Source organism: Ambystoma mexicanum, chromosome 10, assembly GCF_040938575.1.
Source record: "Ambystoma mexicanum isolate Mex_15411 chromosome 10, UKY_AmexF1_1, whole genome shotgun sequence".
Classification (NCBI taxonomy): domain Eukaryota; kingdom Metazoa; phylum Chordata; class Amphibia; order Caudata; family Ambystomatidae; genus Ambystoma; species Ambystoma mexicanum.
The window spans coordinates 1,314,036,315-1,314,063,853 of NC_090932.1; the positions used below are offsets into that span (position 1 = coordinate 1,314,036,315).

The following is a 27,539-nucleotide window of genomic DNA, read 5'->3' on the forward strand; positions in this document are numbered from 1 at the left end:
GAGGAGAATGTCACACATGATGGCAGAAGCAAGTGATAACTTGAAAGCTGGACAAGCTTTGGTCAAACACTGGCATGATCAAAAGGCTAACATGGTTGAGTTTACTCAAGACCAGCTAGTTCTCGTTATGATTCCAACAAGGCAGAGGGCCTTGCAAGACAAATGGATCGGACCCTTCAAAGTTGTGGGTAAACTTGGAGAGGTCAACTATCTGGTGGACTTGGGCAATCCCAAGGAGGCTCCAACAGTCTTCCACACCAACAGACTAAAAGCGTACGTCTCCAGACCTTGATGTAGGGGCTTTGCTTCTAGCATCATTGGAGGAAGAAAAAGAGAGTGAAGCTCTTCCTGATCTCCTCAGAGGCTTACCTTTAGACAAAAAGATTGAAGGAGTAAATCTCTCTTCAAATCTGACACCTGAGCAACAAGAAGAGTGCAAATCCATGTTAAATCAGTTTGCCTCTGTGTTCTCACTTTCACCAGGCTTGACCCCTTGGGGACAGCATGACACACTCACTGGTGACTGTCTGACAGTCAAAAGCAGAGAATACAGGATGTCAGAAAATGTAAGAACCCACATCAAAGGTGAGGTCAGCAAGATGCTTGATCTCGGGGTAATAGAGCCCTCTACTAGTCCATGATCTAGCCCAGTTGTGTTAGTGCCAAAGGCAGGATCTAAAGAACTTAGATTATGTGTGGATTATAGAGCTCTTAAGGCAGTCACCAAGACTGATGCCCACCCTTTGCCAAGAACAGATGAGTTGGTGGATAGACTTGGTTCAGCCAAGTTCCTCAGCACGTGTCTTGACGTCAGGCTATTGGCAAATAGCCCTGACAGACCATGCCAAGGAGAAAACTGCATTTTCTACCCCAGTTGGCTTATACCAGTTTAAGGTTATGCCTTTTGGATTGAAAAATGCACCTGCTACATTTCAAAGGATGGTAAACCAGGTTCTGAATGGGATGGGGGACTTCTGCATGGCATACTTGGATGACATAGCAGTGTTCAGCAATTCCTGGGAACAACATGTGGACCATTTGAGATTTGTTTTGCAGGCTCTTGGAGAGGCCAATCTGACCATAAAGGCAAGTAAATGCCAGATTGGACAGAGTAAAGTGGTCTACCTTGGACATGAGGTAGGAGGTGGAGAAATAAGGCCTTTGCTCAGTAAGATTGAAGCTGTGCAAAATTGGACAACACCTACTACTCAGACCCAGGTGAGAGCCTTCTTAGGTCTCACTGGGAACTACAGGAATTTCAAAGAGAACTATGGGACCATAGCTTTTCCACTGAATGTCATCTCCTCTCCGAAATTCCCTAAAAAGGTTAGATGGAATGAGGAGTGCAATCAGGCCTTTGAAAACCTGAAAAAGGCTCTTTGCCGAGCCCCAGTACTCAGAGCTCCTGACTACCACCAAACTTTCATTGTGCAGACAGATGCTTCAAATGTAGGAATAGGTGCAGTCCTCAGTCAACTGGATGGGAAAGGTAGGGAGCACCCCATTTGCTTCATCAGTAGAAAACTGAAGGATCCTGAAACAAGGTGGGCAACCATTGAACGCAAGTGTTTTGCTATTGTGTGGGCTCTGAAGAAGTTTAGTATGGTTCTACTTTTGTTATTCAGACTGACCACCAACCCTTGAGATGGTTAATGCAAATGAAGGGGCAAAACCCAAAACTATTGAGATGGTCAATCTGCCTGCAAGGGTTTGATTTCACCATTGAGCACAGGTCAGGGTGTCACCACCAAAATGCTGATGGTCTCTCTAGGATGTATGTCATCGACTAGAGGTATGAGATTCATCCAGGAGTGGATTAAATCCTCCTGTCCCTTAGTCTGGGGGGTGAGTGTTAGGGAGAATTCTCTGTTTAGGCTGAATTTCCTAACCTAGTGAGTCCCCCAGCAGCTTTGCTGGATTTCTGGAGTTTGTTTTTTTCTCCTGCCAAGAGTGAGACTCTTTTCCTCGCACTCTTGGACATGATTTGGGGTATTCCTTTGTTGATCTATGTGTTTTATGGGCTATGGGGTCTTTTACTCCATAGGGTCTCGTGTTTTTTCTATGTGTGTTACACAGCACCCTCGGTGCAGTAACACAGGGGTGTCCTAGGTGACCCCCACCATAGACTCCATACCCTGGGGCTGACTACTGTCTCCCAGGGCATGTAAAGACACCATCGGCTTTACTAGTCCCAAATTACTAACAGAACTGGTACAAACCATCATATTGTGGACGTACTGGTAGCGGCAATTCGATTGCCCCGGGGTCTGTTCGAGGGGGCACTGTCCCGTTCCCCCTCGTCGAGTTTTGGCTGGTGGCAGTGGATACTACTTGTTATATTCCTTAAGAATATTCTCTATAGGATTTTCCCATGTATTTTACTCGCACCACTTTTTGGTGCAATGTTAAAGATACCGCCGGTTTATTTATTTAATATTAATTCACTGGTAAGATCTTTGTGCCAGAACTCGGTTTTAAAATGGCATTTGTGTTCGCCTCTCTAACTCCAAACCAAAGGTCGAGCCCTTTGTTCCACTTTTGGCAGGCTTCTACACAGAAGCCCTCCAAAGTGGTGCCACTCTGTCTGGGTACCACAGGGGGTGTGGGAGGGGGTTTAGGCACCTTGGATTAAGTTGCCTTGCCAACCCAAGTCGCACTCTTGCGTGATTGGCCCAAGTGGTGAGCCGCCCCGCTCACCACTTACCATGTTTGATTGACAGCTAGGCTGAATGAATGGGGGTTTCTTGCATAAAAGCAGGGCTTTTGGGACTGGAACTTCAGAAGTCGCCAAGGGCCTGAAAATCCGAAGAGGGAGAAGCTGAGCCGACCTGCTACGACGACACCACCGGTGGAGCCCTGCTGAACCGACTCACCACTTCCCAACGACAGAGGAGATCTCCCTGCTCGAGAGTCTTCTTCGCTTGACTGGTGGGAACAACCAGTTTACCTTCTTTTTCGCTTCCAAGACGTCCAAGTGATCGAATTGCCCTTGCCAAGCACCCCGGCAACCGGATAGCCACTTAACCTTGCACCGCGAATAAAAGGATCGCTCCTTTTAATTGAGAACTCCGCGGCTGGCTTCTTCCCTGGCAGTGCAACGACCTTCTGCTTTCCTCCACGACGAGATCCTCTCTTCCACCGGACGAAGCACCGACTTGCACCCGCTGCCAGGAACAACTGCCCCCGCTGGAGCGTTCGCAACATTTTTAAGGTACCGTGTCCACCAGACCTCCCTTTCTACAGATTGATACAAGGTGACAGTAACTCCTTAACCTTCTGGACTGGGCTGGCCGCCTGACCATCTAACTGGTCCCTTTCTGTTGTCCAACACTTTTCTGAACCTTTGTCGAGACTTCGGTGCACTTTCAACCATGTGACCTTGGACACATTTCTTGCAGATCCTCTTAAAGTGGGTCCGGCTTTCTGAACATTAACGTCACAGTTTTAACCTGCCTTCTTCTCTTACTGTGTTCGTTTTAAAGTGTTGCGACCTGTTCTATCTATGCTTTGCCTTTCTCTCCCTTGTTAACCAAGTTATTAGAGTGCCATCTTCGTTAAGCGCTCACTGCTGTCTGAAAATAAGTGTTGCTTTACTTAAGACTTGTCTAATAACCGTTTAAGGGAGTGTATATCTTTTAGTGACCATGTTTTTTAACTGCTCGATATTAGTGCCAGTGTGTTTACTAGATGTGTTTTTAAATAAATAATTATATCTCTTTTACACCAAGCTCTGGTCAGTGTTTGCTTGTTCTACTGTGCTCTCTTGACCTATTGTGTATGCTCTGTATACTGCCTAACTCTTCTTGAGAGAAGTCTGACTGCTCAGCCACAGCTACCAGGTATGTATATCTGGGTAGTGCAGACTGCTACCAATTGGGTTTACTGCCAAACACCTGTAGTCTTAAATCTTTTGCAGTGGTCCCAGAGGGAACTGCACAGGTTTCTGTCTAACATAGGGGTAAGGGCAAACGGTGAGCAGGCAAGCAAGTCATTCATATATGCCCAGAGATTGCAATCCTGGAGATGTTATTTTCCCTCATTGTGGCCATATGTTGTTTTTTAGGGCATAAGTAGAGGATCATGTGGGTAGGCACACTTATTTCAGAGGGTGGCCGCTACCCCGCTTTGGTATTTTTGATTCTGGCAAACTTGCTAAAGTGTTCAGCTACAAGGATTTCACCCAGGTTGTCAAATTGCAGACACTTACCCACAAAACCACATAAAAGTGTCATCAAAACACTTGTCTCTTACTGGGATTTTGTTTTCCTGGGAATATTTAACTATAGATTGTTGGGATTAAAAGGTGGGCACCTTTTACACTTTGCCAGCGTAGTTGTTGGAAAATCTCCACTCTGATTTTCTGGTGTTGATCAATGTTTTTTAAATGCCAATATTGTTGGCTGGTGCACTTTCATTCTAAGGGGAAAGGTCAATTGAATCAAACTTGTCTATTTCACTTTAAGATATCGGTGCCAGCTAGTAATTACTCCAACAGTGGCTAAATTAAAATTGTCTAGACATGTGTGGGCTGGTGTTAGAGAATCCCTACTTCAACACAAATGTTTTGGTGATCATTTAGACTGGACATGTAAAGCTTTCAATTCGCCTGCTGCATACCTGAAAAAGCACCCTTCGAGGGACTTCAGGTGCCAAATGCTACGAATAAGGTTAAACTTGGTGCAAACACATGAAATACTAGGGCGGCGACTGAAGATCCCTCAGGAGGAGAGACTGTACCGCCACTGTCATATACACATTGAGACCCTGAAGCATTTGTGTGTCCAGTGTCCGACTTTATGTTCCCTGCACATTAGAATTTTAACTTTGAAGTACGCTACTACAGAGGAAGAATTATGGCGAAGGACTTTAAATTGTAATGAACTGAGTTTGTCCATACACATTTTAGAGTTGTTAAAGGAATGTGCAGTGGATTTTTAGAAGTTACATTTAAGCATTGTTAAAATTTGTGCTGATTCTTCTGTTTGTATTGGCCTTTTAAAACATGGTATTTGTTATGTGTGATTGTTTTCTTATGTTAAAAGTACATTTGTACTAAGAGACACAATAAATAAAATAATACAAATAATAGGTGCCAGCTTTTGATTTTTGCTATAGTATCAGACGTTCCCACACCTAGTGATGCGAGGGAGCCGTAGATATCCCATAGTCAAAACACCACATTTCACAGAACATTTTGTAGCAGCAATGGGAAAAAAGCCATACGATTTACATGCAGATATAAACATAACATCTCAGCAAAAGCCACCTAACCTGCTAAATTGCCATTCCTACATTCTGTTATGGGATTCCCTGCTTCCCCTTTCCTTTCCTCCATCCGCCAAATAGTTGTGACCTGCTCACACCAACCAATGAAGGCTCACGGGGTATATTGATGAGGCCCCCCCGTCTCATTTTGTCTGCTACTACAAAATAAAGCCTCTCTCCTGATATTGCCACATAGGTAAATGTTGACAGTGACAAATCATATACTGGACGTCAGATTGTATTTGTCTCCTGCCTTACTAATGGCAATGTGTTTTTAATGTAACTGCGCATGATATTTTGCATATTAAAGACTAATTCTGTGAATACTTTTCTGTAATATCACGTGTCACCATTTATGCAAATAAGGGGGCCTGCACATCTTGTGCTGACCAGGGCTTTGAAGAATCCTAGGGCCGGCCCTGCTAAGAGGAACTAGTAACAGAGAAAATATCCGTCTCCCTAATTGCATTATGCCAGCTCTATTATTTAGTTCTAATATCCTCACTCCCAAACCCTGCCATGTGAGCTAAGCCGGAAACCATTACGTTAAACGTGAGGTAATGATGTGATATGATAGGTTATTTATAACGCGCTTAATACCCAGAGGTTTCTAAGCATTGACCCGGGGCTCGAACCTGTATTGCTCTGTGTCGTCTTGTTTCCAAAGTGAGCACGTTGCCGCTGAGCTATCCTCCCGAAACAATGCACTGCCTTGAGTAGTTCACGAGCACTGAGAGACATCAGAAGCGCTACGCTCGTACGGGGGCAACCATTTCATAATTATATAATAGTTATGCCATTATCCAGTGCATGGCCCCATGGCATATACACACATATGCTGGTTTTACTGCATGGCTGGGGACATGGATATATTCTAAATACTGGAAGCAAATGCATTTATTTTGGCATTTGTAGAGCGCACCAAACCCCTAGGTATATGGGTGCTTGTTACAGAGAGAGACAAAAGAACAAAAAAAACAGACAGTGTTGTTACAAATCATAATAAGATTTTACAATCCTAGAGAAGCATAATGGTATGACATGTTAAGGATCTAGTGTGAATAGCCATGTTAAGGCTTTTGCGTTAAGGACCAGAATGAAGGTTCTGATCTCAGAGCAAGCAGGAGAGCATTCCAGTTTTTCGCAGCCACCACTGGAAAGCTACTGCCCCCTCCTTTTTGCAACTTGAACCTTGGAATGTAGAGGAGGTGCAAGTTTGGACGGCCCGGGTAGGTCTATTGGATTGAGGTTTGGTGAATTTTCTGGATAAGTTTTTAGGGCAGTGTTTGACATGCATTTCTGCGATAACAAAAGTGTTTTGAATAAGATGAGTTCACGAACTGGCAGCCAGAGGGCATTCCGTCTTGCAGGATAGATATGCTCTTTTCTTTGCAATATTCAATGCGTTATTTTGGATGATCTGTAGTTTTTTATGTTCCGTGTAGTAGAGCCTGCGAAAAGAGCATGTAGTTGTCTATTCTGGAAAGAATAAGAGCTCTGGCAATCATGATGCAACTTTCGGGGGTCAGGAAAGGCCTGCAGGTTTTGAAAAGTTTACAAGTGTATGCTGCCGCAGAGGTGATGGTGTCTACCTGTCTTGTTAGGGAGAGCGAAGAGTCCAGATAATACCCCAGCGTTTTTACTTCTTTTGAGACTAGAATAATGTGACTGTCAATGACAAAGGGTTAATAGTCTCTGTTACGTTTTCATAGGCAAGATTGCGTTCCAATGAGAAGCAACTCTGTTTTCACATCGTTTAGGCATAGGGCGTGTTGCGCCATCCAAGCCTGGATGCTTTGATAGATTTTGCTCAGTGCATTGGAGTCGGTATTGTAATTACATAAGATGGAAAGGTGGATCTGGGTATCATCGGCATAGTTAGTGCAGGAGATGCCCAGATCATCCAGGAGGTCGAATAGCAGCTTGGTAAATATATTATAGAGTATCTGGGAGACACAGGAGCCTTGGGGAAATGATACCTACAACATCAGAACGTTTTTACATGACCATTCGTGACATTAGGTTCTATATAATCTTCACGGATAGACCGACCAGGACTTACCAATGGGTCTGAATTAATAAAGGAAAGGCGGCAATACACACGTTGAGGCATTTATTGCATGTGGAGAATTTTGAAGTAAGTGCACCCACACATCCATTGACTTCCAGGTACACGGTTTAAATTGAACCATAGCTTAACAACAGCATCACCAATATCATTCACAGATCATTCACCTCAGAAATAAGAATGCATATAGATACATAAGACTAATAAGTCTCCCTCATTAAGATCGAAGTATATCAGGTGAGGTATTTTGAAAACTGAACTAACACATACATAGACATACTTAACACAGTTATCAAATCACCATGTACACTTATTTCGGGTATGATATCAGGTCTGTACCCAATTTGTGTTATCGATCACTTGTTCCTACAATGTGTTTTACAATACTATGTTAAAGCATTGAAAAAGACTGTTACGGGTCAAAACACGTGTCGGCAACAACCAAGGAATTGATTAATCACTATGTCAAGTCGATAGATGTCTTACTATTGGACCTTCTATTTGATAAAGAATAATAGCTTTGGACTCTTGGAGCTTTGGAGTCACCAAGACCTCACACCCTTAAAATAGAGCTCAGGGCAAAGCCTCCCTTCGATTTCTATGTATCGGGTGGTACCAGTGAAGGGCAAGAAGGTAAACCAAAGGGTGCCTGCAGCAACATTGATGAGAATCAATCAAGGAGGTGCCTTTAGATGTGGGGGAGGCAGGTGAGGCCAAGCAAGGAATCCTAAATCGGGCTGAGAAAAGGATGCAGGGGAAGACTGCCCAGGCAGCATGAACATAAGCTTTCATCATGAGCTGAAGCCCACATTCCAAAGATCTTGATTGAATGGCACCAGGAACCCATGTGTTAATTTACCATTCAGGCCCTGGATACTGTTCAGGTAAACAAAGGTTATTAGTGGCCCTCCACAGTTTGTCCGATACGTGTGTGCAATGGGAATGAAAATGAGTGAATCCTTACCTTGGAAATGAGCAGTCATGCTTTGATAGAAATCTTGCACCATATCGGATTGCTCCTGCACCTGCATTTCCTTAATAGGAATAAAAGACAAGACAGGACAGCTTAATCAAGGGGTAAACCGCTCTTTTCCAAGACCACATAACATGCATGTGACATTCATGCATGCGTAGACTCTTAGCGGTGCACTGAGAATACGAGACAAACCTCATAACTGAAGGGAATATAGGCATTTTGTATTCCCCTACCCATTGTCCTCAGAATTCCATGAATTTATGAAAGTGCTCAGAGTTATAATGATATTGTGAACAGTGCACAAAATATTTGAGACATCCTTTGACTTCTGTGGCCTCCTCCAGAAAACATAAGCTTTGAAGTTAATGATATATCACACTAATTTGATGATCCTGAATGTTCCATGCTACAAAGAGCCTCAACGCTGCATGGAAAAACAACAGCATTATCCTTCTGTGAGTTCTTCCCAGGTATGCCAGCCTGTTTGTAGACCATACAGTTTTCTGTCAAGACTCCTTGCACTGCATTTATTTTAGGTCACTGTTGCCTCTGTTAGAGACAGTCAGCGCTGCCTGGATTAAAGCGGACTACTGCCTATGAGAATATGAGGACTCACTAATCCACAGGTTACTGCTTTCACACAATACACAGAGACACATACAGGAGATTGCTGCCTCGCCATGGGAACCCAAAGAGCAACAGGCACTCCTTCCTCATGACACTGTAAGCACTGCAATACCACTTGCCGGGAGGATAGATCAGGGGCAATGCATTTGTCTTGTAAACAAGACACACAGAGCAACACAGGTTTGAATCCCGGTGCAGCACTTAAAGATAGGTAATATACCACGCTATAAAAGATTAATTACCTTCTTCAATAACCCTCAAAAACTGGATAATATATACGATACAACATTCTTCTCCATGCTGTCATATTTGTCTAAATTACTGGAACAAATGCTTTATCTCCAATCCGCTGCTTTCTTATTAATGACAACCTCTTGTCACCACTTCAGTATAATGTTTACCTGCTCGCTCTGATACTGTACTCTTATGTACTCTGACTGTCTTTATCAATTGCATAATGCCAAATTGTCTTCTATTCTAGCTCCCTTAAACGCCAGTGTTCTCTTTTTTTACACAATCTTTTTATTGGTGGATCTGTCCTTCTAAGAATTAAATCGTATCTGTCTGTAACCTCACAACCAGCTATGTATCACCTGCTATTCTATTTTATGGTGATTCACAGTGCTCAGTGTTGCGACCTTACTTTTGTTATACCATGACACATTTACTCTATGGATTGTTTTTTGGTTTTCATTAACATTTCAATTTAGATTATTCCTAATTGTTAAAATGGATTTCTCAAATCTGGCCTGAGGGACAGATTTCATGAGGCCACCCTAGTTGTAGTGAGGTTAGCCAAACCCAATCAAGGTAAGCGTGGATTGTGGTCAAGGCTTAGTCTCGGGAGAGGCGAGTGGGGTCAGAGGTCCACAATGAGTCCACAAAGTGAACCACACAATGATTCTACTTGGAAAGGTAAGTGCAAAATACTATATTTATTATAGGGCCAAAAACACACTAGAAAAACTAAATCAAGCAGGTAATATCACACAACACTCTAAAACATATAGACAGTCACCTTTCGTTATAGAAATGTACACAATTCCCCATAACACCTGAAAAGGAAGGTAAGTAGTTATGCAATAAGAGAACCAGTCCATACGAATAGTAGCCCTAACTTCATGAATCCAATCCCCAGTTTGAATGGGGCCTTGTGTCCAAAAAGTGCAAAGTTCCTTTAAGAGAGAGGACAAAGGCAGAAAGAGTGCTTGTTATGTTATGTTATTACGCTTATGTCGCGCCAAAGCCCGTAGGCATCTAGGCGCCGAGAGACATGAATGGATAAGTGGATTGCTTAGCACAAATCTATTCTAGTTAAAAGGGATCGTCTTCAACTGCTTCCAAAAACCAAGATGGTTCTCAGTTTTTCGGAACTGTGAAGGTAAGGCATTCCATGCTCTAGCACCCTGAACATGGAAGGCCCGGCCTACACCACGGGCTCGCTTTACCCAGTGTAGTTCCAACAGGAAACCCTCTGCTGTTCTTAGGTATTTCTTAGGATGGTAGATGTTAACCTTATCCTTCAGATATGCTGGAGCATTACCAAAGATGCACTTATGGCAGGTGGTTAGCAATTTAAACTGAATGCGCGCTGCCACTGGGGCCATTGTAGTCTTTTCCTGGCTGCACTTGTTGGCTCTGAATGTTTCATCTGGAAGATGATCCGTACTGCGGCATTCTGAATTTTCTGTAGTTGTTGAATATTGGCCTTATTAGCACCTCCCAGAAGTGCGTTGCAATAATCTACACGTCGGAGGATCACCGCTCTCGCAAGCTTAATGCAATTCTCTATTGAGACTAGGGGTGCCACTTGCCTGAGTTCCATTAAGGTGGTAGTGGGTTCTTGTGGTGATCGCAGTTAAATGTGCTTCACAGTCCAGACTTTCCTCCATGTAAGTACCCAGTGTCTTTACTTTCTGCACCACTTTAATTTGGCTGCCTTCAATAGTAAAACAGGCATACCTCTAGTCTAGTTTGGATTGAGCCTGCCGGGGACTGAATAGCATCAATTCGGTCTTGGCTGCGTTTAAACAGAGCCAATTTGTGGACATCCAGCATTTTATGATGTAATAAGCTGCGGCCAACGTTAGTTGGTCCTTTTTGTGATTTCCAGTAATGTCTACGATCAATTGGAAGTCATCGGCGTAATTGCAGAAAAATATCCCAGGTAGTTCTAATTCATTGCATAGGGTGAGAAAGTAAATATTGACTAGCAAGGGAAAAATATATGCCCTCTGGGGGACTCCACATGATCTGTGACTCCGAAGCACAGTCGCCCCAATATATGCACCTTGTGGTGGTGAGAAGGGTTTCCAAGAGACTTCACAAGTTTATAGTTAAGTAAAGTACTTTATCTATCAGTTGTTTAGGTAAACGTTTAAAAAACAAAAGAATGGAATAAATCAAAGTTGTTGAAAAACTTTTAGAAAGGTGAAAATAGGGGGCACCAGTAAATATTGCGACTACTCACTGCCCTTACTCTGATTTTCCCCAAAGGACTTGGCAGGTTGGATGGAAGTCGCTGGAGGTAGATTTTCCTGCCGTTCAATCCAGTAGAAGATGCCCAGGAGCTGCAGGTGTAAGGACGATTCCTGTCCGGTCCAGGACCTTAAGTGCATCAGGCACTGATGTAGGGCTCTTCCGAACATTCTACCAAATGGGGGATGGCCAGTTTCAGCACGAGTCACCAGACAAGGGCGACAGCAGGCGTCTCTCCAGTCGTGAAAAATGATAGACTTCCAGGACAGGATCCCTTGATGCTAGAAAGCTGAAACGTGACAGGAAGGTGACTTGTAGGACTAGCTGGCAAACACCGAAGTTCCAGTAGGACTAGCTGGCAAACACTGAAGTTCCAGAGGAAAAGACAGAACGGTGACACTTCTGGCACAGTAGCACAATTCAGAGCTGGTCAGGTGGTCCAGGGAGACTTCCAAAGGCTCAAAGCTGCAGGAACGCAAGAAGACGTTGAGACTAGTTGGTCTCCCCAGTCCATGGGGCGAAGCACCGACGAGGGCCTTCTGAGATCAGGTAGTTCAGCAGGGCTTCACTGGGTCATTTGCAAGAAAGGTTGCCAGGCCTCTTCAGAAGTCATCCTCTCGTCTTCAGTTGGCTGCACAGCTACACAGGATACGTAGCTCTGTTTCTGATCTGCTGGAATGGCTGCAGGACTCCCCTTCTTATCCCAAATTCAGGTGAGTGATCAAACTCAGCCCTCCAATGGAAAGGATCTGTATCACTCACTCCGTCCGCTGTGATCCACCCAGGGACCAATGTGTGTCTGACTCATGCATGCGCACCAGACTCACTGACACCAGTTTGTGGATTGGTATCAGACAGGCCCAACCCACTTCCTGGGTCCACACACAAATGGTATGCACTAGCCTGTGAAAATCTAGCTTTCCATGGCAAATGATATGATATGATTGGTTATAACACGCTTAATTACCGAGAGGTTTCTAAGCGCTGACCCGGGGATCGAACCCGTGTTGCCCTGTGTCGTCTTGCGAGCACGTTGCCCCTCAGCTATCCTCCTGAGTCAGTGCATGACCATATTAGGGATTTCCTCACCTAAAAAGGCCAAACAACAAAATGGCCAAAGAACAAGCGAATAATTGCGTGGCACAGCCATTTTAGGCCACTAGCCACCTTCAGTAAAAATGGTAAAAAGGTATCTGCTACCACCAGATTGTCTTTGGGTACATTAAACTGTAACCAGAAATTCCTTTCTTAAAAGTCTAGGGTGGTACAAAAGTATTCCCAGTGCACTGCATTGAAAGATGCTGTGTGCAATATGAAAACGTTTACAAAGCAAAGGGGAAACAATTTCCCAGTACCGACAGTCTGAAGGACTAGTCAGTTTCCCCATGCCAAATGAGAATAGAGGCCCGGGAAGTGAAGCTGAAGGCTTCATTTCTTTGTAAAAAGTCAACACATGGTCAAAGACGTAAGCAAACGGTTTGGGGTCCATAGAATATGGAGGGAAAGTTTTCTAAAGGAGCATTAACACTCACTCAATTTTCCTCCTTCACCTCTAAACTGCATAATAAACTATCCTTGTTTTTAACCACAGTCGACTCCTGGGCCTGTTTTAGTTTTCTCTGTATTAATCCTCCTGGGGGTGAGGTTGTCTTTTTTTCTGCTTTTTCTCCAATAAACAACTCATATCCTAATCTCTTTTCTCCCTCTCACATTTCTTCATCCCAAACGTTCAAAGCCTCAGTATTTCATTTGACCAATGGCTTCTTTTCCAAAACTACCTAAAGCTGCACTCTCGGGTATAAAATATCAAGAAAGTGATATCAGTTATTCCCTTTTCCTCTTAAAATGCTGCTTCAAACACTGTTTTTTCACAAATCAACTAATGCTGTTCAATATGTAGGGTCACCGGTAATGCCCAATGTACGTGTCACAAATGGTTGGCTCAAGATAGTCAAGAACCTTTTTCAACTTTTATTACACTAAATAAAGTATGTTTTGTCAAGATAAAAACATTATGTTTTCCAAGTCTGTCAGGATTCAGCAAAAGGTCTTAGTCCTTTAACAGTTTCCGCCTTAGTCTCAGCATCTAAGAGACCATTCCTTTGTTTCCCACAGTCCAGTCCGATTCTTCAATCGTTCTCCAACTTTCTTTGCCACTGACAGTTCAAGGATCCAAATTACCTTTTGTTGTTGACCTGTATCAAGGAGACTAAGGAGTTTTCCTGAGAATTTTCAAATAGCGTTCCTACGCTTCCTTAGAAGTCTCAAAAGGCTTCCTCAGACTCTCAGTGGAATTATCCATTAGATTTCTCAGCCATTCCGCTAGAGCTTTCGCAGGCTTTTACAGCCTTTCCACAGGATACTCCAAAAGATATCTGGGCCTCTCTTTCCACAAGATAAAAAGTCTCTCTTAGGCATTCTCTCTTTATGGAGCCCTCAGCCACTGTTACAGTATGTAGTGGGAGTGCAGGCTGCACGTGGAATTCCCCGTTGGAAGAGATAAGAGCAATTAAGAGTATGACTGGAGGCTTATACACAGTTTGGAATATTTGTCTGTATCAAAGTTAAATCTGGTTAAAATCAGGAGTTATTGCTAATGATTGTTTTGAGAAATATTGTTTTATACAATGGAAGGTCTACACATACTGACTTCACTTCAATGTTTAAGACTGCCAACTACATGGTTAAAATGCTCTTTCTTATTGTATAGACTTGTATTGAGCGAGTCAAGTTCTTGAAATGGATATCTCTATTTATTGAAAGTCATAAAATGTCTTCCGGTGTATATGTCGATTGAGCATTCATGATTCAATGGATACGTAGTACAGCTTCATTTTTCCTTTAATAATTCTAGGAACACTCAGTACAAGTCCAATTGATACCCAGACCTTTTACCATGTATTTTTTGCAGCAGTAATTTTTCGCCGTAGTCATTTTTAAAACTTATTTATTTGCTACAAAATGCACTGGGTTGTTTGGGTATGGAAATATTGGATGGGGATGAATGGGAGGCAGAGGTTCAGGCATCACCCCCCCCCCCATTGTGGCAAATAAACTGTAAAAATAAATAAAAATAAAATAATAAAGAAATCAGAGGTTAGACAAATGTGAGGCGATGAAAACAAGTACATGTATAAGACTATAAATGCAATCTTCCATTTAAGATTCAATTTAGCTGCATTACAGCTGGTCTCTTTCTTTCAAGATTCTAGTAGTAATTCAATATTCCATTCAGGATTACATGGAGAACCAACCAGTGCAACTTCAATATCCCAGTTATGATTTTATGGAGGTACAGTACGGGTTACATTTTCCCCATCATGATTTATTGGCGAGAATTACATTTTGCATTCATGGTTATAAGGCAATTCAACACAGCTTTAATTTTTCATTCATGATTCAAGAGACTCTCACAACATCTCATTCATCTCATGTTCACAGCAGGCAGGTCTGTATACAAGGCTTCCATGCTTGTGGGTTTCCAAAAAAGAAGTTCAGTCATGGCTTTCTCAAAAGGTTGCACACTTCCATTGCATTGAAGTTAGATGAATTTTGAGGGTAGCCAATGTATTGAAGCTAGATGAAAATTAAGGGCAGCCAATGTATTGATTAGAATTTTGAGGATACCCAAGGCATTAAACTTAGCTGAGCGTGATGTAACAGTCCACGAAACCCACTAACAATTCTCAATTGTTCTGCTTACTCACCCTAAAACACAGAACAAAATACGCATACCTCTACCGAAGTAAAACATCAAAGCCCCACAAACTACAACAAATTGCACACACCACTGAACAAGAAACTAAGCCAGCTACATGCAAATCTCCACACATACACCAACATAACGACTGCAAACTAAAAACAAAACCAGCACACAGTAACTGGTTTTTCCGAATTGAAGCTATCAACAGTACCTCAAAGCTCTCTTGCGCTTTTCCCTCTCAATCTCACTAACAAAGTCCTCCCAGCCCTGCTTCCTTTTCAGATCCACCAAGGCGCAAAGAGACCACACACGTGGCAGCGGTGCGCGGTATAAGCCCCATTAACATAAAATTGTTCACTAATCCTGTTCTTCAGGTTTACATCTTTTCAGTTTCTATAGTCCAGCACTACAAGGGGCTTCTTGATCTCCAAAAGGGTTCACATCACTCAAGTCTCAGCACTTTTGGGGTTCACCACAAATTACAGCATGCATAGTACCTACGAGTTCCCTAATTTTTGGAGTCAGTGCGGTCCCCAGGATACTAGCTCTCCACAGGGTCAGTGGGCTTGACAGGATTCAAGAGGTTCAATTGGTCTTCAGCAGGTAACACAATGCTCCAACTCTGTACAGCTTCTTCTCCCAAACCAAGTGTTCAGTTCTTTTTCTACCCCTTGGGGTTGCGGGAGCTTCCCTCCTTTTCTCCAAATGTCCTGCTGGCTTATGGATCCTGTACCCCACTTTTTGGCATCTGCCACATGATGCAAAACCTAGAGGATTTCACAGTCAGGAATTTTCCTCCACAGAAACACAATGTTTTCTCTCCATGTTATGGGTGCCACTCCAGGATTCTGACTGTCCATATTAATTGTAATTGTTAAAGACCACACTTCGCAGGGAGAGCTGCAGGGCATTTAATCATTTCACAGCTGCCAGTCAGTCTCGTACTGTGGTAGAATATGTTAGAATAAAGCAGCTAAAGGCTTTAATTATGCTCTTCTTACGGCCCCCCTTCGCAACACCCTTTAGAGCGTGTCGGCTCCCAGGACACGAATAGTACCTCATAGATAGCAAAGCTTGGAATGTGGCTCTTCCCCCGTGTGCAGCTTGCTTCCAAGAACAGAACCACTGTTCTGTTCAACAACTAGAAGATGCCTCCGCACTTTCTAATTGCACATTGTTACTAGAATAGACATCCAAAGTGTCATAATTTTCATATCTGTTGGAAATGTCCATCGTCATCCGAGTTCAAAGAAACTTAATAAAGGGGGGTGTTAAACATGACATAGCTGATTGTATGATATGCATTTTGTATATATGTAACTGATGTACGTAATTCGCTCTCTTGCGTCCCTCGAGGTCTAGAAAATTCACGTCGCGGGGCGTGAGACCACAGTTGGCCAATTGGGACTATTTTTGCTTGCAATAAACCCTAGCATTGGGAATTTGAACCTCGTGTCTGGCGTATCCTTTCGTGTATGGTTATTGCCTTGTTTCCATATCGCGAGGGACCCCTAGGGGGACCCTTTCAAGATGGCGCCCGAATAGGGACCCTCCCCCACTTGCCCCATCGTATACGTTGTAACGGAGTAAAGGCGGAAGAACGGCGAGGACGGGACGATCGAGCCAGGATCAAGAGGTGTACGGGGCGCCCTGTAGAAGTGAGGAGAGATTCCTTCCGCATATCTGCACACATCTGATCCCTGGTCGACATACCGGGCCAGAGGGCAAAGGAGGCGAGGGTCCCGAAGCGAGGCAGAAGCCAGAGAAGCGCAGACACGATGTTGGGAGAGGTTGCGTCAGGACAGGCGACTTGTTTTATCAGGTGAGTCATTCACCGATTCAAACGAAAACCTGATTTTTGGTAGAGTGTTGATTTTGCAAATTCAAACGTCCAGGTAAAGGTTAGTTAACCAAAGGGGAAGGTTAAAAACATGCCTGGAGTACTGTCCACTTTAGCAGGGCTTTTCCGCTGCGGTAGACAGGCCTTGGAAAATGGCCAAAGTGCACCGCCTGGGGGAACGCCGGCTTATGACATGTATGCAAAATATGGTGTGGGTGCGATAATATTTTGTGAAATTTGGCATAGGCAAACTAGAAAGCAACAGGACCATCAGTGGCCGATTAATGGTAGCTTTGAGATTGCGAGGATAGATAACCTAGAAAGGGTGTTAATAAGGAAAAAAGCGCGACCCAAAGCTTTTGAGACTGTCAAAGATTGGAGGAGGGAAGCAATGATCCGACTTAGGAGTAGAGAGAAGCATGCGCGTAGGCACAAATCGAAGCTTGAGGTAGCAGAAGAAAAGGAGGAAGAGGAGTGGACGGCAAGTCTAAGACGAGAAGGGAGACGTGAGCAAATGAACATAGAAGGAATATACCCGCAGCGGGAACTACACATAGCAGACGAATTAATGGAACATTTGTTAACTAATACGGGTCGAGGCCCAAAACCAGGATCGAAACCAAACACGCCAGTAGTGACTGCGCAGGCCCAACCAGTAGCTCCGATACCCTCTCGCGTAGCCCAAGCACTTCCCCTCACGCAAGCATTAACCCAAGCCCCACCCACAGCTCGAGCCCTCCCACAAGCGCAGACCGCAGACGCGCAATTTCCCAGCACCCAGCAAGGCCCTTCACAGATGCCACCTGTGTCACTTGTCCCATCCGCACCTCCTGCTCCAGAGACAGATTCAGCACCATCCGCCCCTCCCGAAGTCGAAATTGAGACCGGCGGGGCTGAAGGAACAGGATTCGTATGGGTAACTCGAAGCGCGATCAGCAAAGAAAGAAAGATTGAATTACAGCGAGAGGCAAAAAGGTACATAGAAGGAAATGATGGGACGGCAGCATTGGCCTCATTGTATGGGTACCGAAGAAGCAACGAGAGACAGGTAGTGTTGGAATGCATGGGGGAAATTTTGGTGGGAGAATGGAAAAAGATACTTGGGAATTTACCGCCACAACGATTGTTAGATTTGAATAAGTTAGCACGCAGTGAGCAAAGAGATGAGGATGTAAGAAAACATGTGTACAAACTCATTGGACTGAAAAATGAAATGGAAGATAGATATGCTAAAATGTTTGCTACACCTGAATATAGTCAGGAGTGTATTAAGAAAGGTAGGAAGGAGGCGTCGAGGTTGTATATGCAAAAATCGTGGCCGACAGGTTTTACAGGTGGTGCAAAGCATTTGCCGGTACCGGGACAAATAGGTGATAAACAAAGATTGCAGGCATGGGTGGGGGAAACAATGCGATGGATGTCGAACAAAAGAACGTCAGTGAAGGAAGTAAGTGAGATATGTAATGGGTACCCATTGGAGATGAGAAAAGAAGCGATGCGAACGATAGTAGGAGTGTTACTGCAGCAGGTCATTGGATACAATCGAGGTAGAAGAAATGCACAAGGCAGGGGAAATTTGAATAATATGCACGGGGTGTCATTGGGATTAAATCAATGTGCGTACTGTAAGGAGGAAGGACACTGGCGAGCGCAATGCCCGCACCTACAGAATAGAGGTGGGTTTGGCCAGAGAAGGCCTCATAGAGGACATCAGGGGTCAAATGGCCCAAGCAGAAATAGCATGCAGCAGCAGCAGGGATATACCAATGGAGGTACTCAAAACCAATCTTATGGTCAAAACCAAGCGCAACAGAACCAGGCATTGAACCAAAGTGCTCCGAACCAAAATCAGGGCGGGCAGGGCCAACAGAGAAATGATCAGAGTGGAGGACACCGAGGGGGAAATGGGAATATTTTTGATACACAGCCAAACACGTATTATAGCAGCAGCGGTGACTTCACGTCGGACGATGTGTTATTTTCGCAATAGGACAGCCCACGGCAGGGGTCGGAACCAGTGTCTATTCCCGTGAATCAGAGAGGACCCTACATAGAAATGAGAGTCGGGAATAAGGAGCACCGTTTCCTTGTAGATACAGGGGCACAGAAGTGTTCGATAGACCACCACTTGGTTCCGGAGATCCCACTGTCAGGGCAAAAGAATGTTTCTGTAGCGTTCGCAGGTACACCAGTAATTAAAACCATGTCCGAAGCTGTCCCAATTACAATAGGACCATTTACGGAACAATGTCCATTTCTTCTGACAGAAAATTGTGGGGAGAACTTGGTAGGATTAAATTTGCTGAGAAAATTAGGGGCAGTTATACATTGTACGGCAGATGCGATGTCCCTCACGATTTGGCCTCACGATGCACCGGTGACGGAATTTATGTCAAAAGCGTTACCAGAAGAGCTAAGTAGAGTACCAACCTGTCTGTGGGCAATGCATGATAACGATGTAGGATGCTTGAAATAGAGCCAGCAAAAATAACTTTGAAAGAAGGTGTTACATTACCACGAATTCCCCAGTATAAAGTTTCTGTTGAAGGTGAGAAGGGATTAAAGAGTATTGTTACTGACCTGGTGAGATTGGGGGTGGTTGAAGAAATTGCAGGTAGCACGTGCAACAGCCCGATTCTTCCAGTTTACAAGAAAGGAGGCAATGAAGTACCATATCGTTTCATAATTGATCTGCCCGCATTGAACAAAGTGGTAGACCCACAATTCCCTTTGGTCCCAGATGTCACAACAATACTGACAATGATACCGGCCACTGCAGAATACTTTAGTGTAGTTGATTTGAAGAACGCGTTCTTTAGCATTCCAGTGGATAAAAGCAGTAGATATCTGTTCGCGTTCACTCTAGGAGGTCGATCATTCACATTCACAAGCATTCCACAAGGGTACACAGAAAGCCAGAGTATTTACAGCAGAGCGCTAAAAGAGCAGCTAGACATGTTAGAATTACCCGAAGGTTGCATACTCTTGCAGTACATAGGATGACTTATTACTAGCTGCTGACACAAAAGAGATCTGCAAAGAAACTACTATATTACTATTGACACACCTAGCGACCCATGGTCACAAGGCAAGTTTGAAGAAATTCCAGTATAATCAAAAGGAGGTGTCTTATTTGGGTTACCAACTTTCGAAAGAAGGGAGAAGATTAACACCATAACGCATAGAAAGTATTTCTAGTATGCCTATTCCAAAAACTCAAAAAGGAGTGAGAGCTGTAATAGGCATGGCCTCTTATTGTCGGCAGTGGATCAGTAATTTTGCGTTTATTGTGAAGCCGATGATAAAATTAACTAAAAAGGATGCAGTGATGCCTTTACAGTGGGATGAGGAATGTCAGAAAGCGTTTGAGCAATTGAAAGCTGCATTGTGTGCTGCGCCAGTTTTAAGCACTCCTAACTATAAAAAGATCTTTAGACTATTTGTGAGCGAGAGTGAAGGATGTGCATTGGCGGTTTTGACACAGGAACAAGGTGGAAGAAATAGGCCGTGCGGCTATTATTCTTCCGCGCTGGACCCTGTAGCGCGCGCACTACCACGATGTTTGCGATCCGTCCCAGCGGTTGCTGCGTCAATGAAACAAACGGAAGGAATGGTATTGGGGCACACTTTAATTCTGATGGTGCCACATGCCATAGACGTTCTATTAAACGGAACACAGATGCAACACCTCACCTCTGCTAGACTAACAAGATATGAGCTCATCTTGTTTGCACCCCACATCCAAATTATGAGGTGTAGCGCATTGAATCCTGCAGAATTAATGCCACTGCCCATAGTAGAAATTGGTGACAACGAATCACCACCCCATGATTGTTTAATGGACACTGAAGAAGAAACAAAGGGAAGAGTTGACTTGAGCGACATCCCACAGAAAGAGCCAGATGGGGAGTTGTTTTGTGACGGCTCTTGTTTTAAATTGCCTGATGGCACATCAACGGCCGCATATGCAATTACTACCCTAGAGAGTGTTGTAGAAAGCAGAAGAATCCCCTACAATTCGGCACAAGCCGCAGAAATAATAGCACTGACCCGAGCCTGTGAACTCTCTGAGAATTTGAACGTGAATATTTATACTGACAGCCAGTACGCCTTTGGCGTGGTTCATAACTTTGTCCGACTCTGGGCTGAGAGGGGTTTCTTGACATCACATGGGGCCAGGATTCAGCATGGGCCTTTGATTGTGCGATTGTTGTCTGCACTCACGTTTCCAAAGCGCTTAGCTATAGTGAAAAGCGAGGCGCATAAAAAAGTGACATGTAAAGTGGGAGAGGGAAACACATTTGCAGACAGGATTGCGAAACAAACAGCCACAGATTTGGGAAATAAAATGATGACAGTACAGACTGAGGAAGTACCTTGTAGGATAGAGAATGGAGTTGCCACAGTCAAAGAGATGCAGGCTGAGGCCACGACCGAAGAGATTCAGGGGTGGGCTGAGGGCTCTGCTGAGTTAGATTTGGAAGGATGTTGGGTGGACAAAGAGACCAAGAACTGGATGTTGCCAAATTGTTAAGTAACCGCAATGGTTACAATGGCGCATAGCCCTACCCACATTTGCGCGAAGAAGATGGTACAGCATTTATCCACAGTATGGAAAAATGAGCACATAAAAAAGAATGCAGAAAGGCTAGTGCAGAATTGTATTACGTGCCTGCAACACAATGTAGGGAAGGGAACCGTGACTTCAGTAGGTAGTTTTGGCCCACCCTCTATGCCATTTGAGGTGATCCAATGTGATTTCATAGAAATGGAAAGGTGCCAGAACTACAAATATGTCTTAGTGGTGATTTGTGAATTTAGCAAGTGGGTGGAGGCATATCCTTTAAAAGACTGCACTGCCATGTCAACGGCAAAAGTAATGTTGAAAGAGTATTTCTCCCGGTTCGGGTTGCCCCGTGTCCTGTGGTCAGACAACGGCCCACTCTTTGTGGGCGCAGTAGTACTACAGATCTGTGCAGGTCTACAGATAGAGAAACAATTCCACAGTTCCAGGCATCCCAGTTCTGCCGGGCTTGTTGAGAGATATAACGGTATCTTAAAGTCAAAGATAACTAAAATCTGTGCTGGGAGCAAGTTGGGTGGATGCATTACCCCTAGCGCTATTGTGCATGCGCACGTCTGTGCAGGCTAAAACTGGGCTCTCCCCCTATGAAATTATAATGGGGAGACCGGCAAATGTATGGTGCGCACGAGTGAGGTCGAGCATCCTGTGTTAAGCACGTACTGTGGCCTTTTAATGCAGAAGTTGTGTTTGATTCATCAGCAGGTGCAGGAGGCGTTACCAGTGCGATACACCGGACCGGGGCACTCGCTGGAGCCTGGAAGCTGGGTCCTGATTAAGAACTTTGAGCGGAAGACAGCATTAGCACCCACCCAGGTGGTGCGGCCCCTACCAAGTACTTTTGGCGACGCAAACAGCTATTCGAGTGGACGGTCGGAAGGCATGGATCCATGCGACACATGCCAAAAGATTCCCAGGACTGCTGACAACTTCCGACGACCAGAGAAAGGAAATGGTCTCGGAAACTAAAGAAACTGTTGCCAGTCCACTGCCACAGCATCAGCCTGAGCGAGAAGTGAAAGTTGAAACAAAGCCTGAGCGAGAAGTGAAAGTTGAAACAAAGCCCAAGCGAGAAGTGAAACTCGAAACAGAGCCTGAGGAGGCTGCCAGTAAGGGGAAAGGGTGAAAAATGCCCTAACTTTTGCTCAGCAGAAACAACATCACTGCCGAGCGACACAAACTCTGCATTGCAAACACCAGCAGAAACAACGCGTGTACCCCTTTGGCGCCCGCCAGTCTCTGCAAACGCACCAAAGCCAAAGAAAGAAACTACATCATTGCCACGGCGCTCATCACTACCCATCATTGTGCCGCAGGCTGACACTGAGCCTGATATTGGAAGTGCAACGGCACTATTCACGGATCATACAATACCAGGAGTGAAATGGTATAATTTGCGGCCTCGACAGGCAAAGTGATCCACAGATCTTTGTTGCTTTTCTTTTGCCTTTGGTTCCACTCACGGACGGAGTAGGAGCCAGGGGCGTAGAGGAGAAAAGTGTGAGAGTTGGGGGGCGTGGCTTGGAAGCCATGTGAAAGGACGTGCCTGTACGGGAGCTCCCGCTGATCCGTACATAATCCGACTGATACCGCGCATGGACCGCCGTGATTTGGCAGAAAGAGGGAAGACTGTGAATATGAAGTCCGGCTGCACGCGAGGACACATTTTTACACGGGTTCGTGGTGCGCACGGATACTTAAGAGCCGAATGAAGCACTGGTGGCGAGATCACGATGGATGACAAAATGGCCGCCGCCGCCGCTTGACGAGGGGACAAAGGAGCGGTAGACTGGGACCACAGCATACGTGCGCCCTCTCAGCGGAACGAAGGGGGCAGCGCGACCTGGCCCATCAGGGGGGTGCGCCGTACAACAGCGGTGCCTGAGGCTGTGGTGCGAGCTGGGACTCTTAACTGAGTCGTGGCGTATGGGCACGGTGCCTCCCTGGCCCGGACCGGAGCGCGGCCAGAAGGACGCTCCTGACCGGAGATATGTCGAACAAACCTCTGAGGGCGAAGAATAAGCAGCCTACGCTCGACGAATACGCCAAGACGTCGCCCGGCCTGGAAGGTGCCAGGAGCAAGGATAAAGCTCAGACCAAGGAGATGGCCGCCGGTGGTGCGAACCAAGAGGTCCTCGCTGCGATCGCGGACCTGAAGGCGACGTGGGAGACCAGGCTCCAACTTGCTGTGGTCGAATTGAAAACTGCGTTGGAACTACAGGTCGGGGCGGTGCAGGAGGACGTCAACCTCCTGAGGCAGGATGTACGAGCCCTTGCTGAGCGCACGGAAACTCTAGAAAAGGAGATGGGCCCTACTGTGGCGGACTGCACTGCATATAAGAGCGATATCCATGCCCTGGTGCAGCGGGTGGGTAACTTGGAAAGTAGGGCCGAGGAGGCGGAAGGACGTGCTCGGAGAAATAACGTCCGCATCGTGGGCCTGCCGGAGGGGGCTGAAGGCCAGAACCCCACGGAGTTTATTGAGAACTTGCTGCTGCAGGAGATCACTGGGGGAGCCCTGTCGCAGGGGTTTGCGGTGGAGAGGGCGCATAGGGCCTTGAACAGAAGACCACCGCCGGGGAACCCACCTAGGCCTGTGATCGCCAAGATCCTTAACTATCGGGATCGGGAAAGGATCCTTGAGCACTTTCGTAAGGGGGGCACCATACAGCGAGGAGAAGCGACCATTACTGCTTACCCCGACTACACCCTGCAAGTGCAGCGCAGTCGCATGAACTTTGGGGCGGTCAAGAGGCGATTGCGGGCAGCGGGGTACAAGTATATGTTGCTTTACCCAGCCAGATTGAAGATATTCTTTAAGACTAAGACACTGTTTTTTGACACTCCGGAGGAGGCCATGGAATGGCTCGATGCACAAAATTGTCCTCAAGAGCCAGATGAGCGGACGGCGGATGGAACGGGAAGAGATAAGTGACGCTGCGGGCCCGGTTGGGCGATGAACATTGGGACTGGAATATAGTCGGTGGGACTTTGTTATGGTAGTGTATGCGTTAGGACTTCGAAACATGGTCCATGTGTGCGGATACGGAAGTGTGAGAGGGGAGCCTCCGGGGACTGTTCTTTGTACCCCAGTTTGAGTTTAGGTTAGTCACGGTGGGTGGGGTGACACCCTGTCGGGTTCTCTATTTGGGTTCCAGAGAGAATCGAACACAGGGATGCCTGAGATCCAGGGATGGAGCTGGGCAGTTGGTTGGGTTAGGGGGGTGGGGTGGGGTAGTTTTTATATGAGCCTGGGAGAGAAACTGGGGATGGGGGCCCTTGCGGTAGGGGGGAGGCGAGTGGACCTGGGAGAGGGATGGGAGCTACTGATGCATCATGGGGGACCTTAGGATACTAACGTGGAACGTTAGAGGGCTTAACAGCTACCTTAAGCGTAACAAGGTTATGATGTACCTAAAAAGACAAAAGATAGATATCGCCTTGTTACAGGAGACACATCTGACACGGGATAAACTGGAACTGGTGGGGAGGAAGTGGAGAGGGACCATAGTTGGATCTACATATTCTGCCTATGCTAGAGGTGTGCTGATTTGGGTCGCACCACATGTCCCGTTCAAGCTACTTGGGGAGGTTGTGGAGTCTGATGGTAGGCTGGTCATGGTAAGGGGGCTTGTGGAAAATAAAGTAGTGTGCGTTATAAATACCTATGCCCCCAACCGTGACACGGCGACATACTTCAGGACACTGACCACTAGACTGGGTGAGGGGATGGGGGGTCCTGTGATTTGGGGAGGGGACTTTAATTGTGTACTAGACCCCAAGAAGGACAGGTCAGATGACAGGGTGGACAGGCCCAGCCCGGCGTCTAGGGTACTGCAGGCGCTGCTGGTAGACCTTGGCCTGGTAGATGTGTGGAGGACGAGACACCCTGGCGTGAGGCAATATTCGCATTACTCGGCCCCGCACCAGTTACACACAAAGCTGGATTATTTTTTCGCCACTCCGGACGTTGTCGCGGAGTGTGACCAGATAGACTACAGGGCGAGAGTCCTTTCGGATCACTCGCCCCTGGTCATGCGTTGGCAGCTTTGTCCCCCACGTGCGCGAATTCCAACATGGCGCCTTAGGGCGGAAGCGCTCAGGGATCCAGTCTTCAGAGAGGAAGTGAGGGAGGAGATTGTGGCTTATTTTGAAGCGAACACGGGCAGCGTCAAGTCGGCTGGTACTTTGTGGGAGGCCTTTAAGGTTGTAATGAGGGGGTTGCCATTGCTAAATCCAAAGGATTAATGGGAGGAGTCCTGGCAGATCTGCGTAGAGCCGAGAGTGAGTTGGAGAGAGAGCTGGGGGAGGAGGGGGACGGACATGGAGGAGGTCATTAATCTGCAACAGAGGTGCGCAGAACATTGGGACAGGCTTTGTAATCTGAATTACAGGAAGTACATTGAGAGGTTGCATGCCGGGGGAGACAAGACGGGCAGGCTTCTTGCTTGGCTGTATAAGAGCGAGACCCCAAGACCCCCGATCCGATCAGTTATTACTGAAAAGGGAGTGGAGCAGGACACCCAGGAAGGGGTGAATGGAGCATTCGCAGAATATTATCAAGCACTATATGAGGATCGAGAGGGGGGAAGCCGGGAAGAGATAGAGGTAGTACTTGAAGACATAGGCCTGCCCAAGATAAGTGACGAAGAGCGAGAGGAGATGGATGCTCCGATCACTCTGGAGGAGCTGCAGGAGATTGTGCGGCAGCTGCCCACTTGCAAGGCCCCAGGTGCAGATGGGTTCCCCAGTGAAGTTTATAAAGGGTATGGGGAGGAGGTGCTCCCGCCCATGCTGGAGATGTTTAACGGGGCGTTTGAGGTGGGGCGGCTGCCGGAATCACTCAGGGAGGCGATTATAGTACCGCTCCCCAAACCCAATAAACCAGGGCATGATTGTGGCTCCTACCGGCCCCTGTCGATGTTGAACCAGGACAGCAAGATCCTGACAGCGGTCCTGGCGGCCAGAATGCGGAGGGTAATAGGCAAGCTGATCCATCCTGACCAGACGGGCTATGTCCCGAACAGGAATATTACTCATAATCACAGGCGCCTTCACAGGGTGGTGGAATGGGGGTGCAGTGAGGACAGCGAAATGGCAATAGTGGCGCTGGACGCGGTTAAAGCGTTCGACTCCGTCCGATGGCCATGGCTGCTGGCGGCTTTGGGGCAGTTTGGTCTGGGACCACGCTACATGAGGTGGGCCGAGCTATTATATAGTGCGCCTCTGGCTAGGGTCCGTACGGGTGCAGTAGTGTCAGAAAGATGGCAGTTAGGCAGAGGTACCAGGCAGGGATGTCCTTGGTCCCCAATGTTGTACATACTGGCCCTCGAACCCTTAGCAATTTATCTCCGGCAGCAGTATGATCCGGTGGGCATGGAGGTGGGAGGAGAGTGCCATCTTATATCCCTGTATGCAGACGATATGCTGTTATACCTGAAACATCCGGAAGAGAATTTGCAGTATATCTTGGAGGTTTTGGAGAGGTACGCCTGGTTGTCCGGCATAGCGGTTAACCCCCAGAAATCCGTATTATTCCCGCTGGGCAGCTATGTGGGGATACCGGCGGAGAGGTTGCCGGTGCTGCGGATTCCATGGGCAACGAGCTCCTTCCGGTATTTGGGCATTGACGTGTATCACACGACCGAGGAAGAACACAAGTATAATACGGAACTAGCTGTGGGAAAGATTGAGAGGTGCATGAGGTTCTGGGAAAGATTGCCTTTAGCTATGATGGGTCGTGGAGCTATGCTTAAAATGGTGGTGCTGCCCAGGCTCCTGCACTACTTTAATAACATCCCGTATATGATACCTAGGAAGTTTTTCGCTAGGTTACATAGCGTGTGCAGGAATTTCCTGTGGCACGGCACGCGCAACAGGGTCGCTTTATGGAAATTGCAGAACTCTTACGAGAAAGGTGGCGTGAAGCTGCCGAACTTTGAGGCCTATTATATCGCGGCGCAACTGCAATATGTGGCCAGGTGGCTTTCAGATGAAGAG

The 27,539-nt window shown here is 46.1% G+C and overlaps 1 protein-coding gene across 1 annotated transcript in view; it reads right to left on the reverse strand.

Annotated features, from left to right (window-relative positions):
* LOC138492304 (rab5 GDP/GTP exchange factor-like) overlaps window positions 1–27,539 on the reverse strand; it is a 664,850-nt gene that overhangs the window by 426,984 nt on the left and 210,327 nt on the right. Inside the window, exon 5 of the mRNA XM_069619350.1 lies at window positions 8,298–8,367. Coding sequence (XP_069475451.1) covers window positions 8,298–8,367 — 70 coding nt within the window. The remainder of the gene's footprint in view (window positions 1–8,297; window positions 8,368–27,539) is intronic.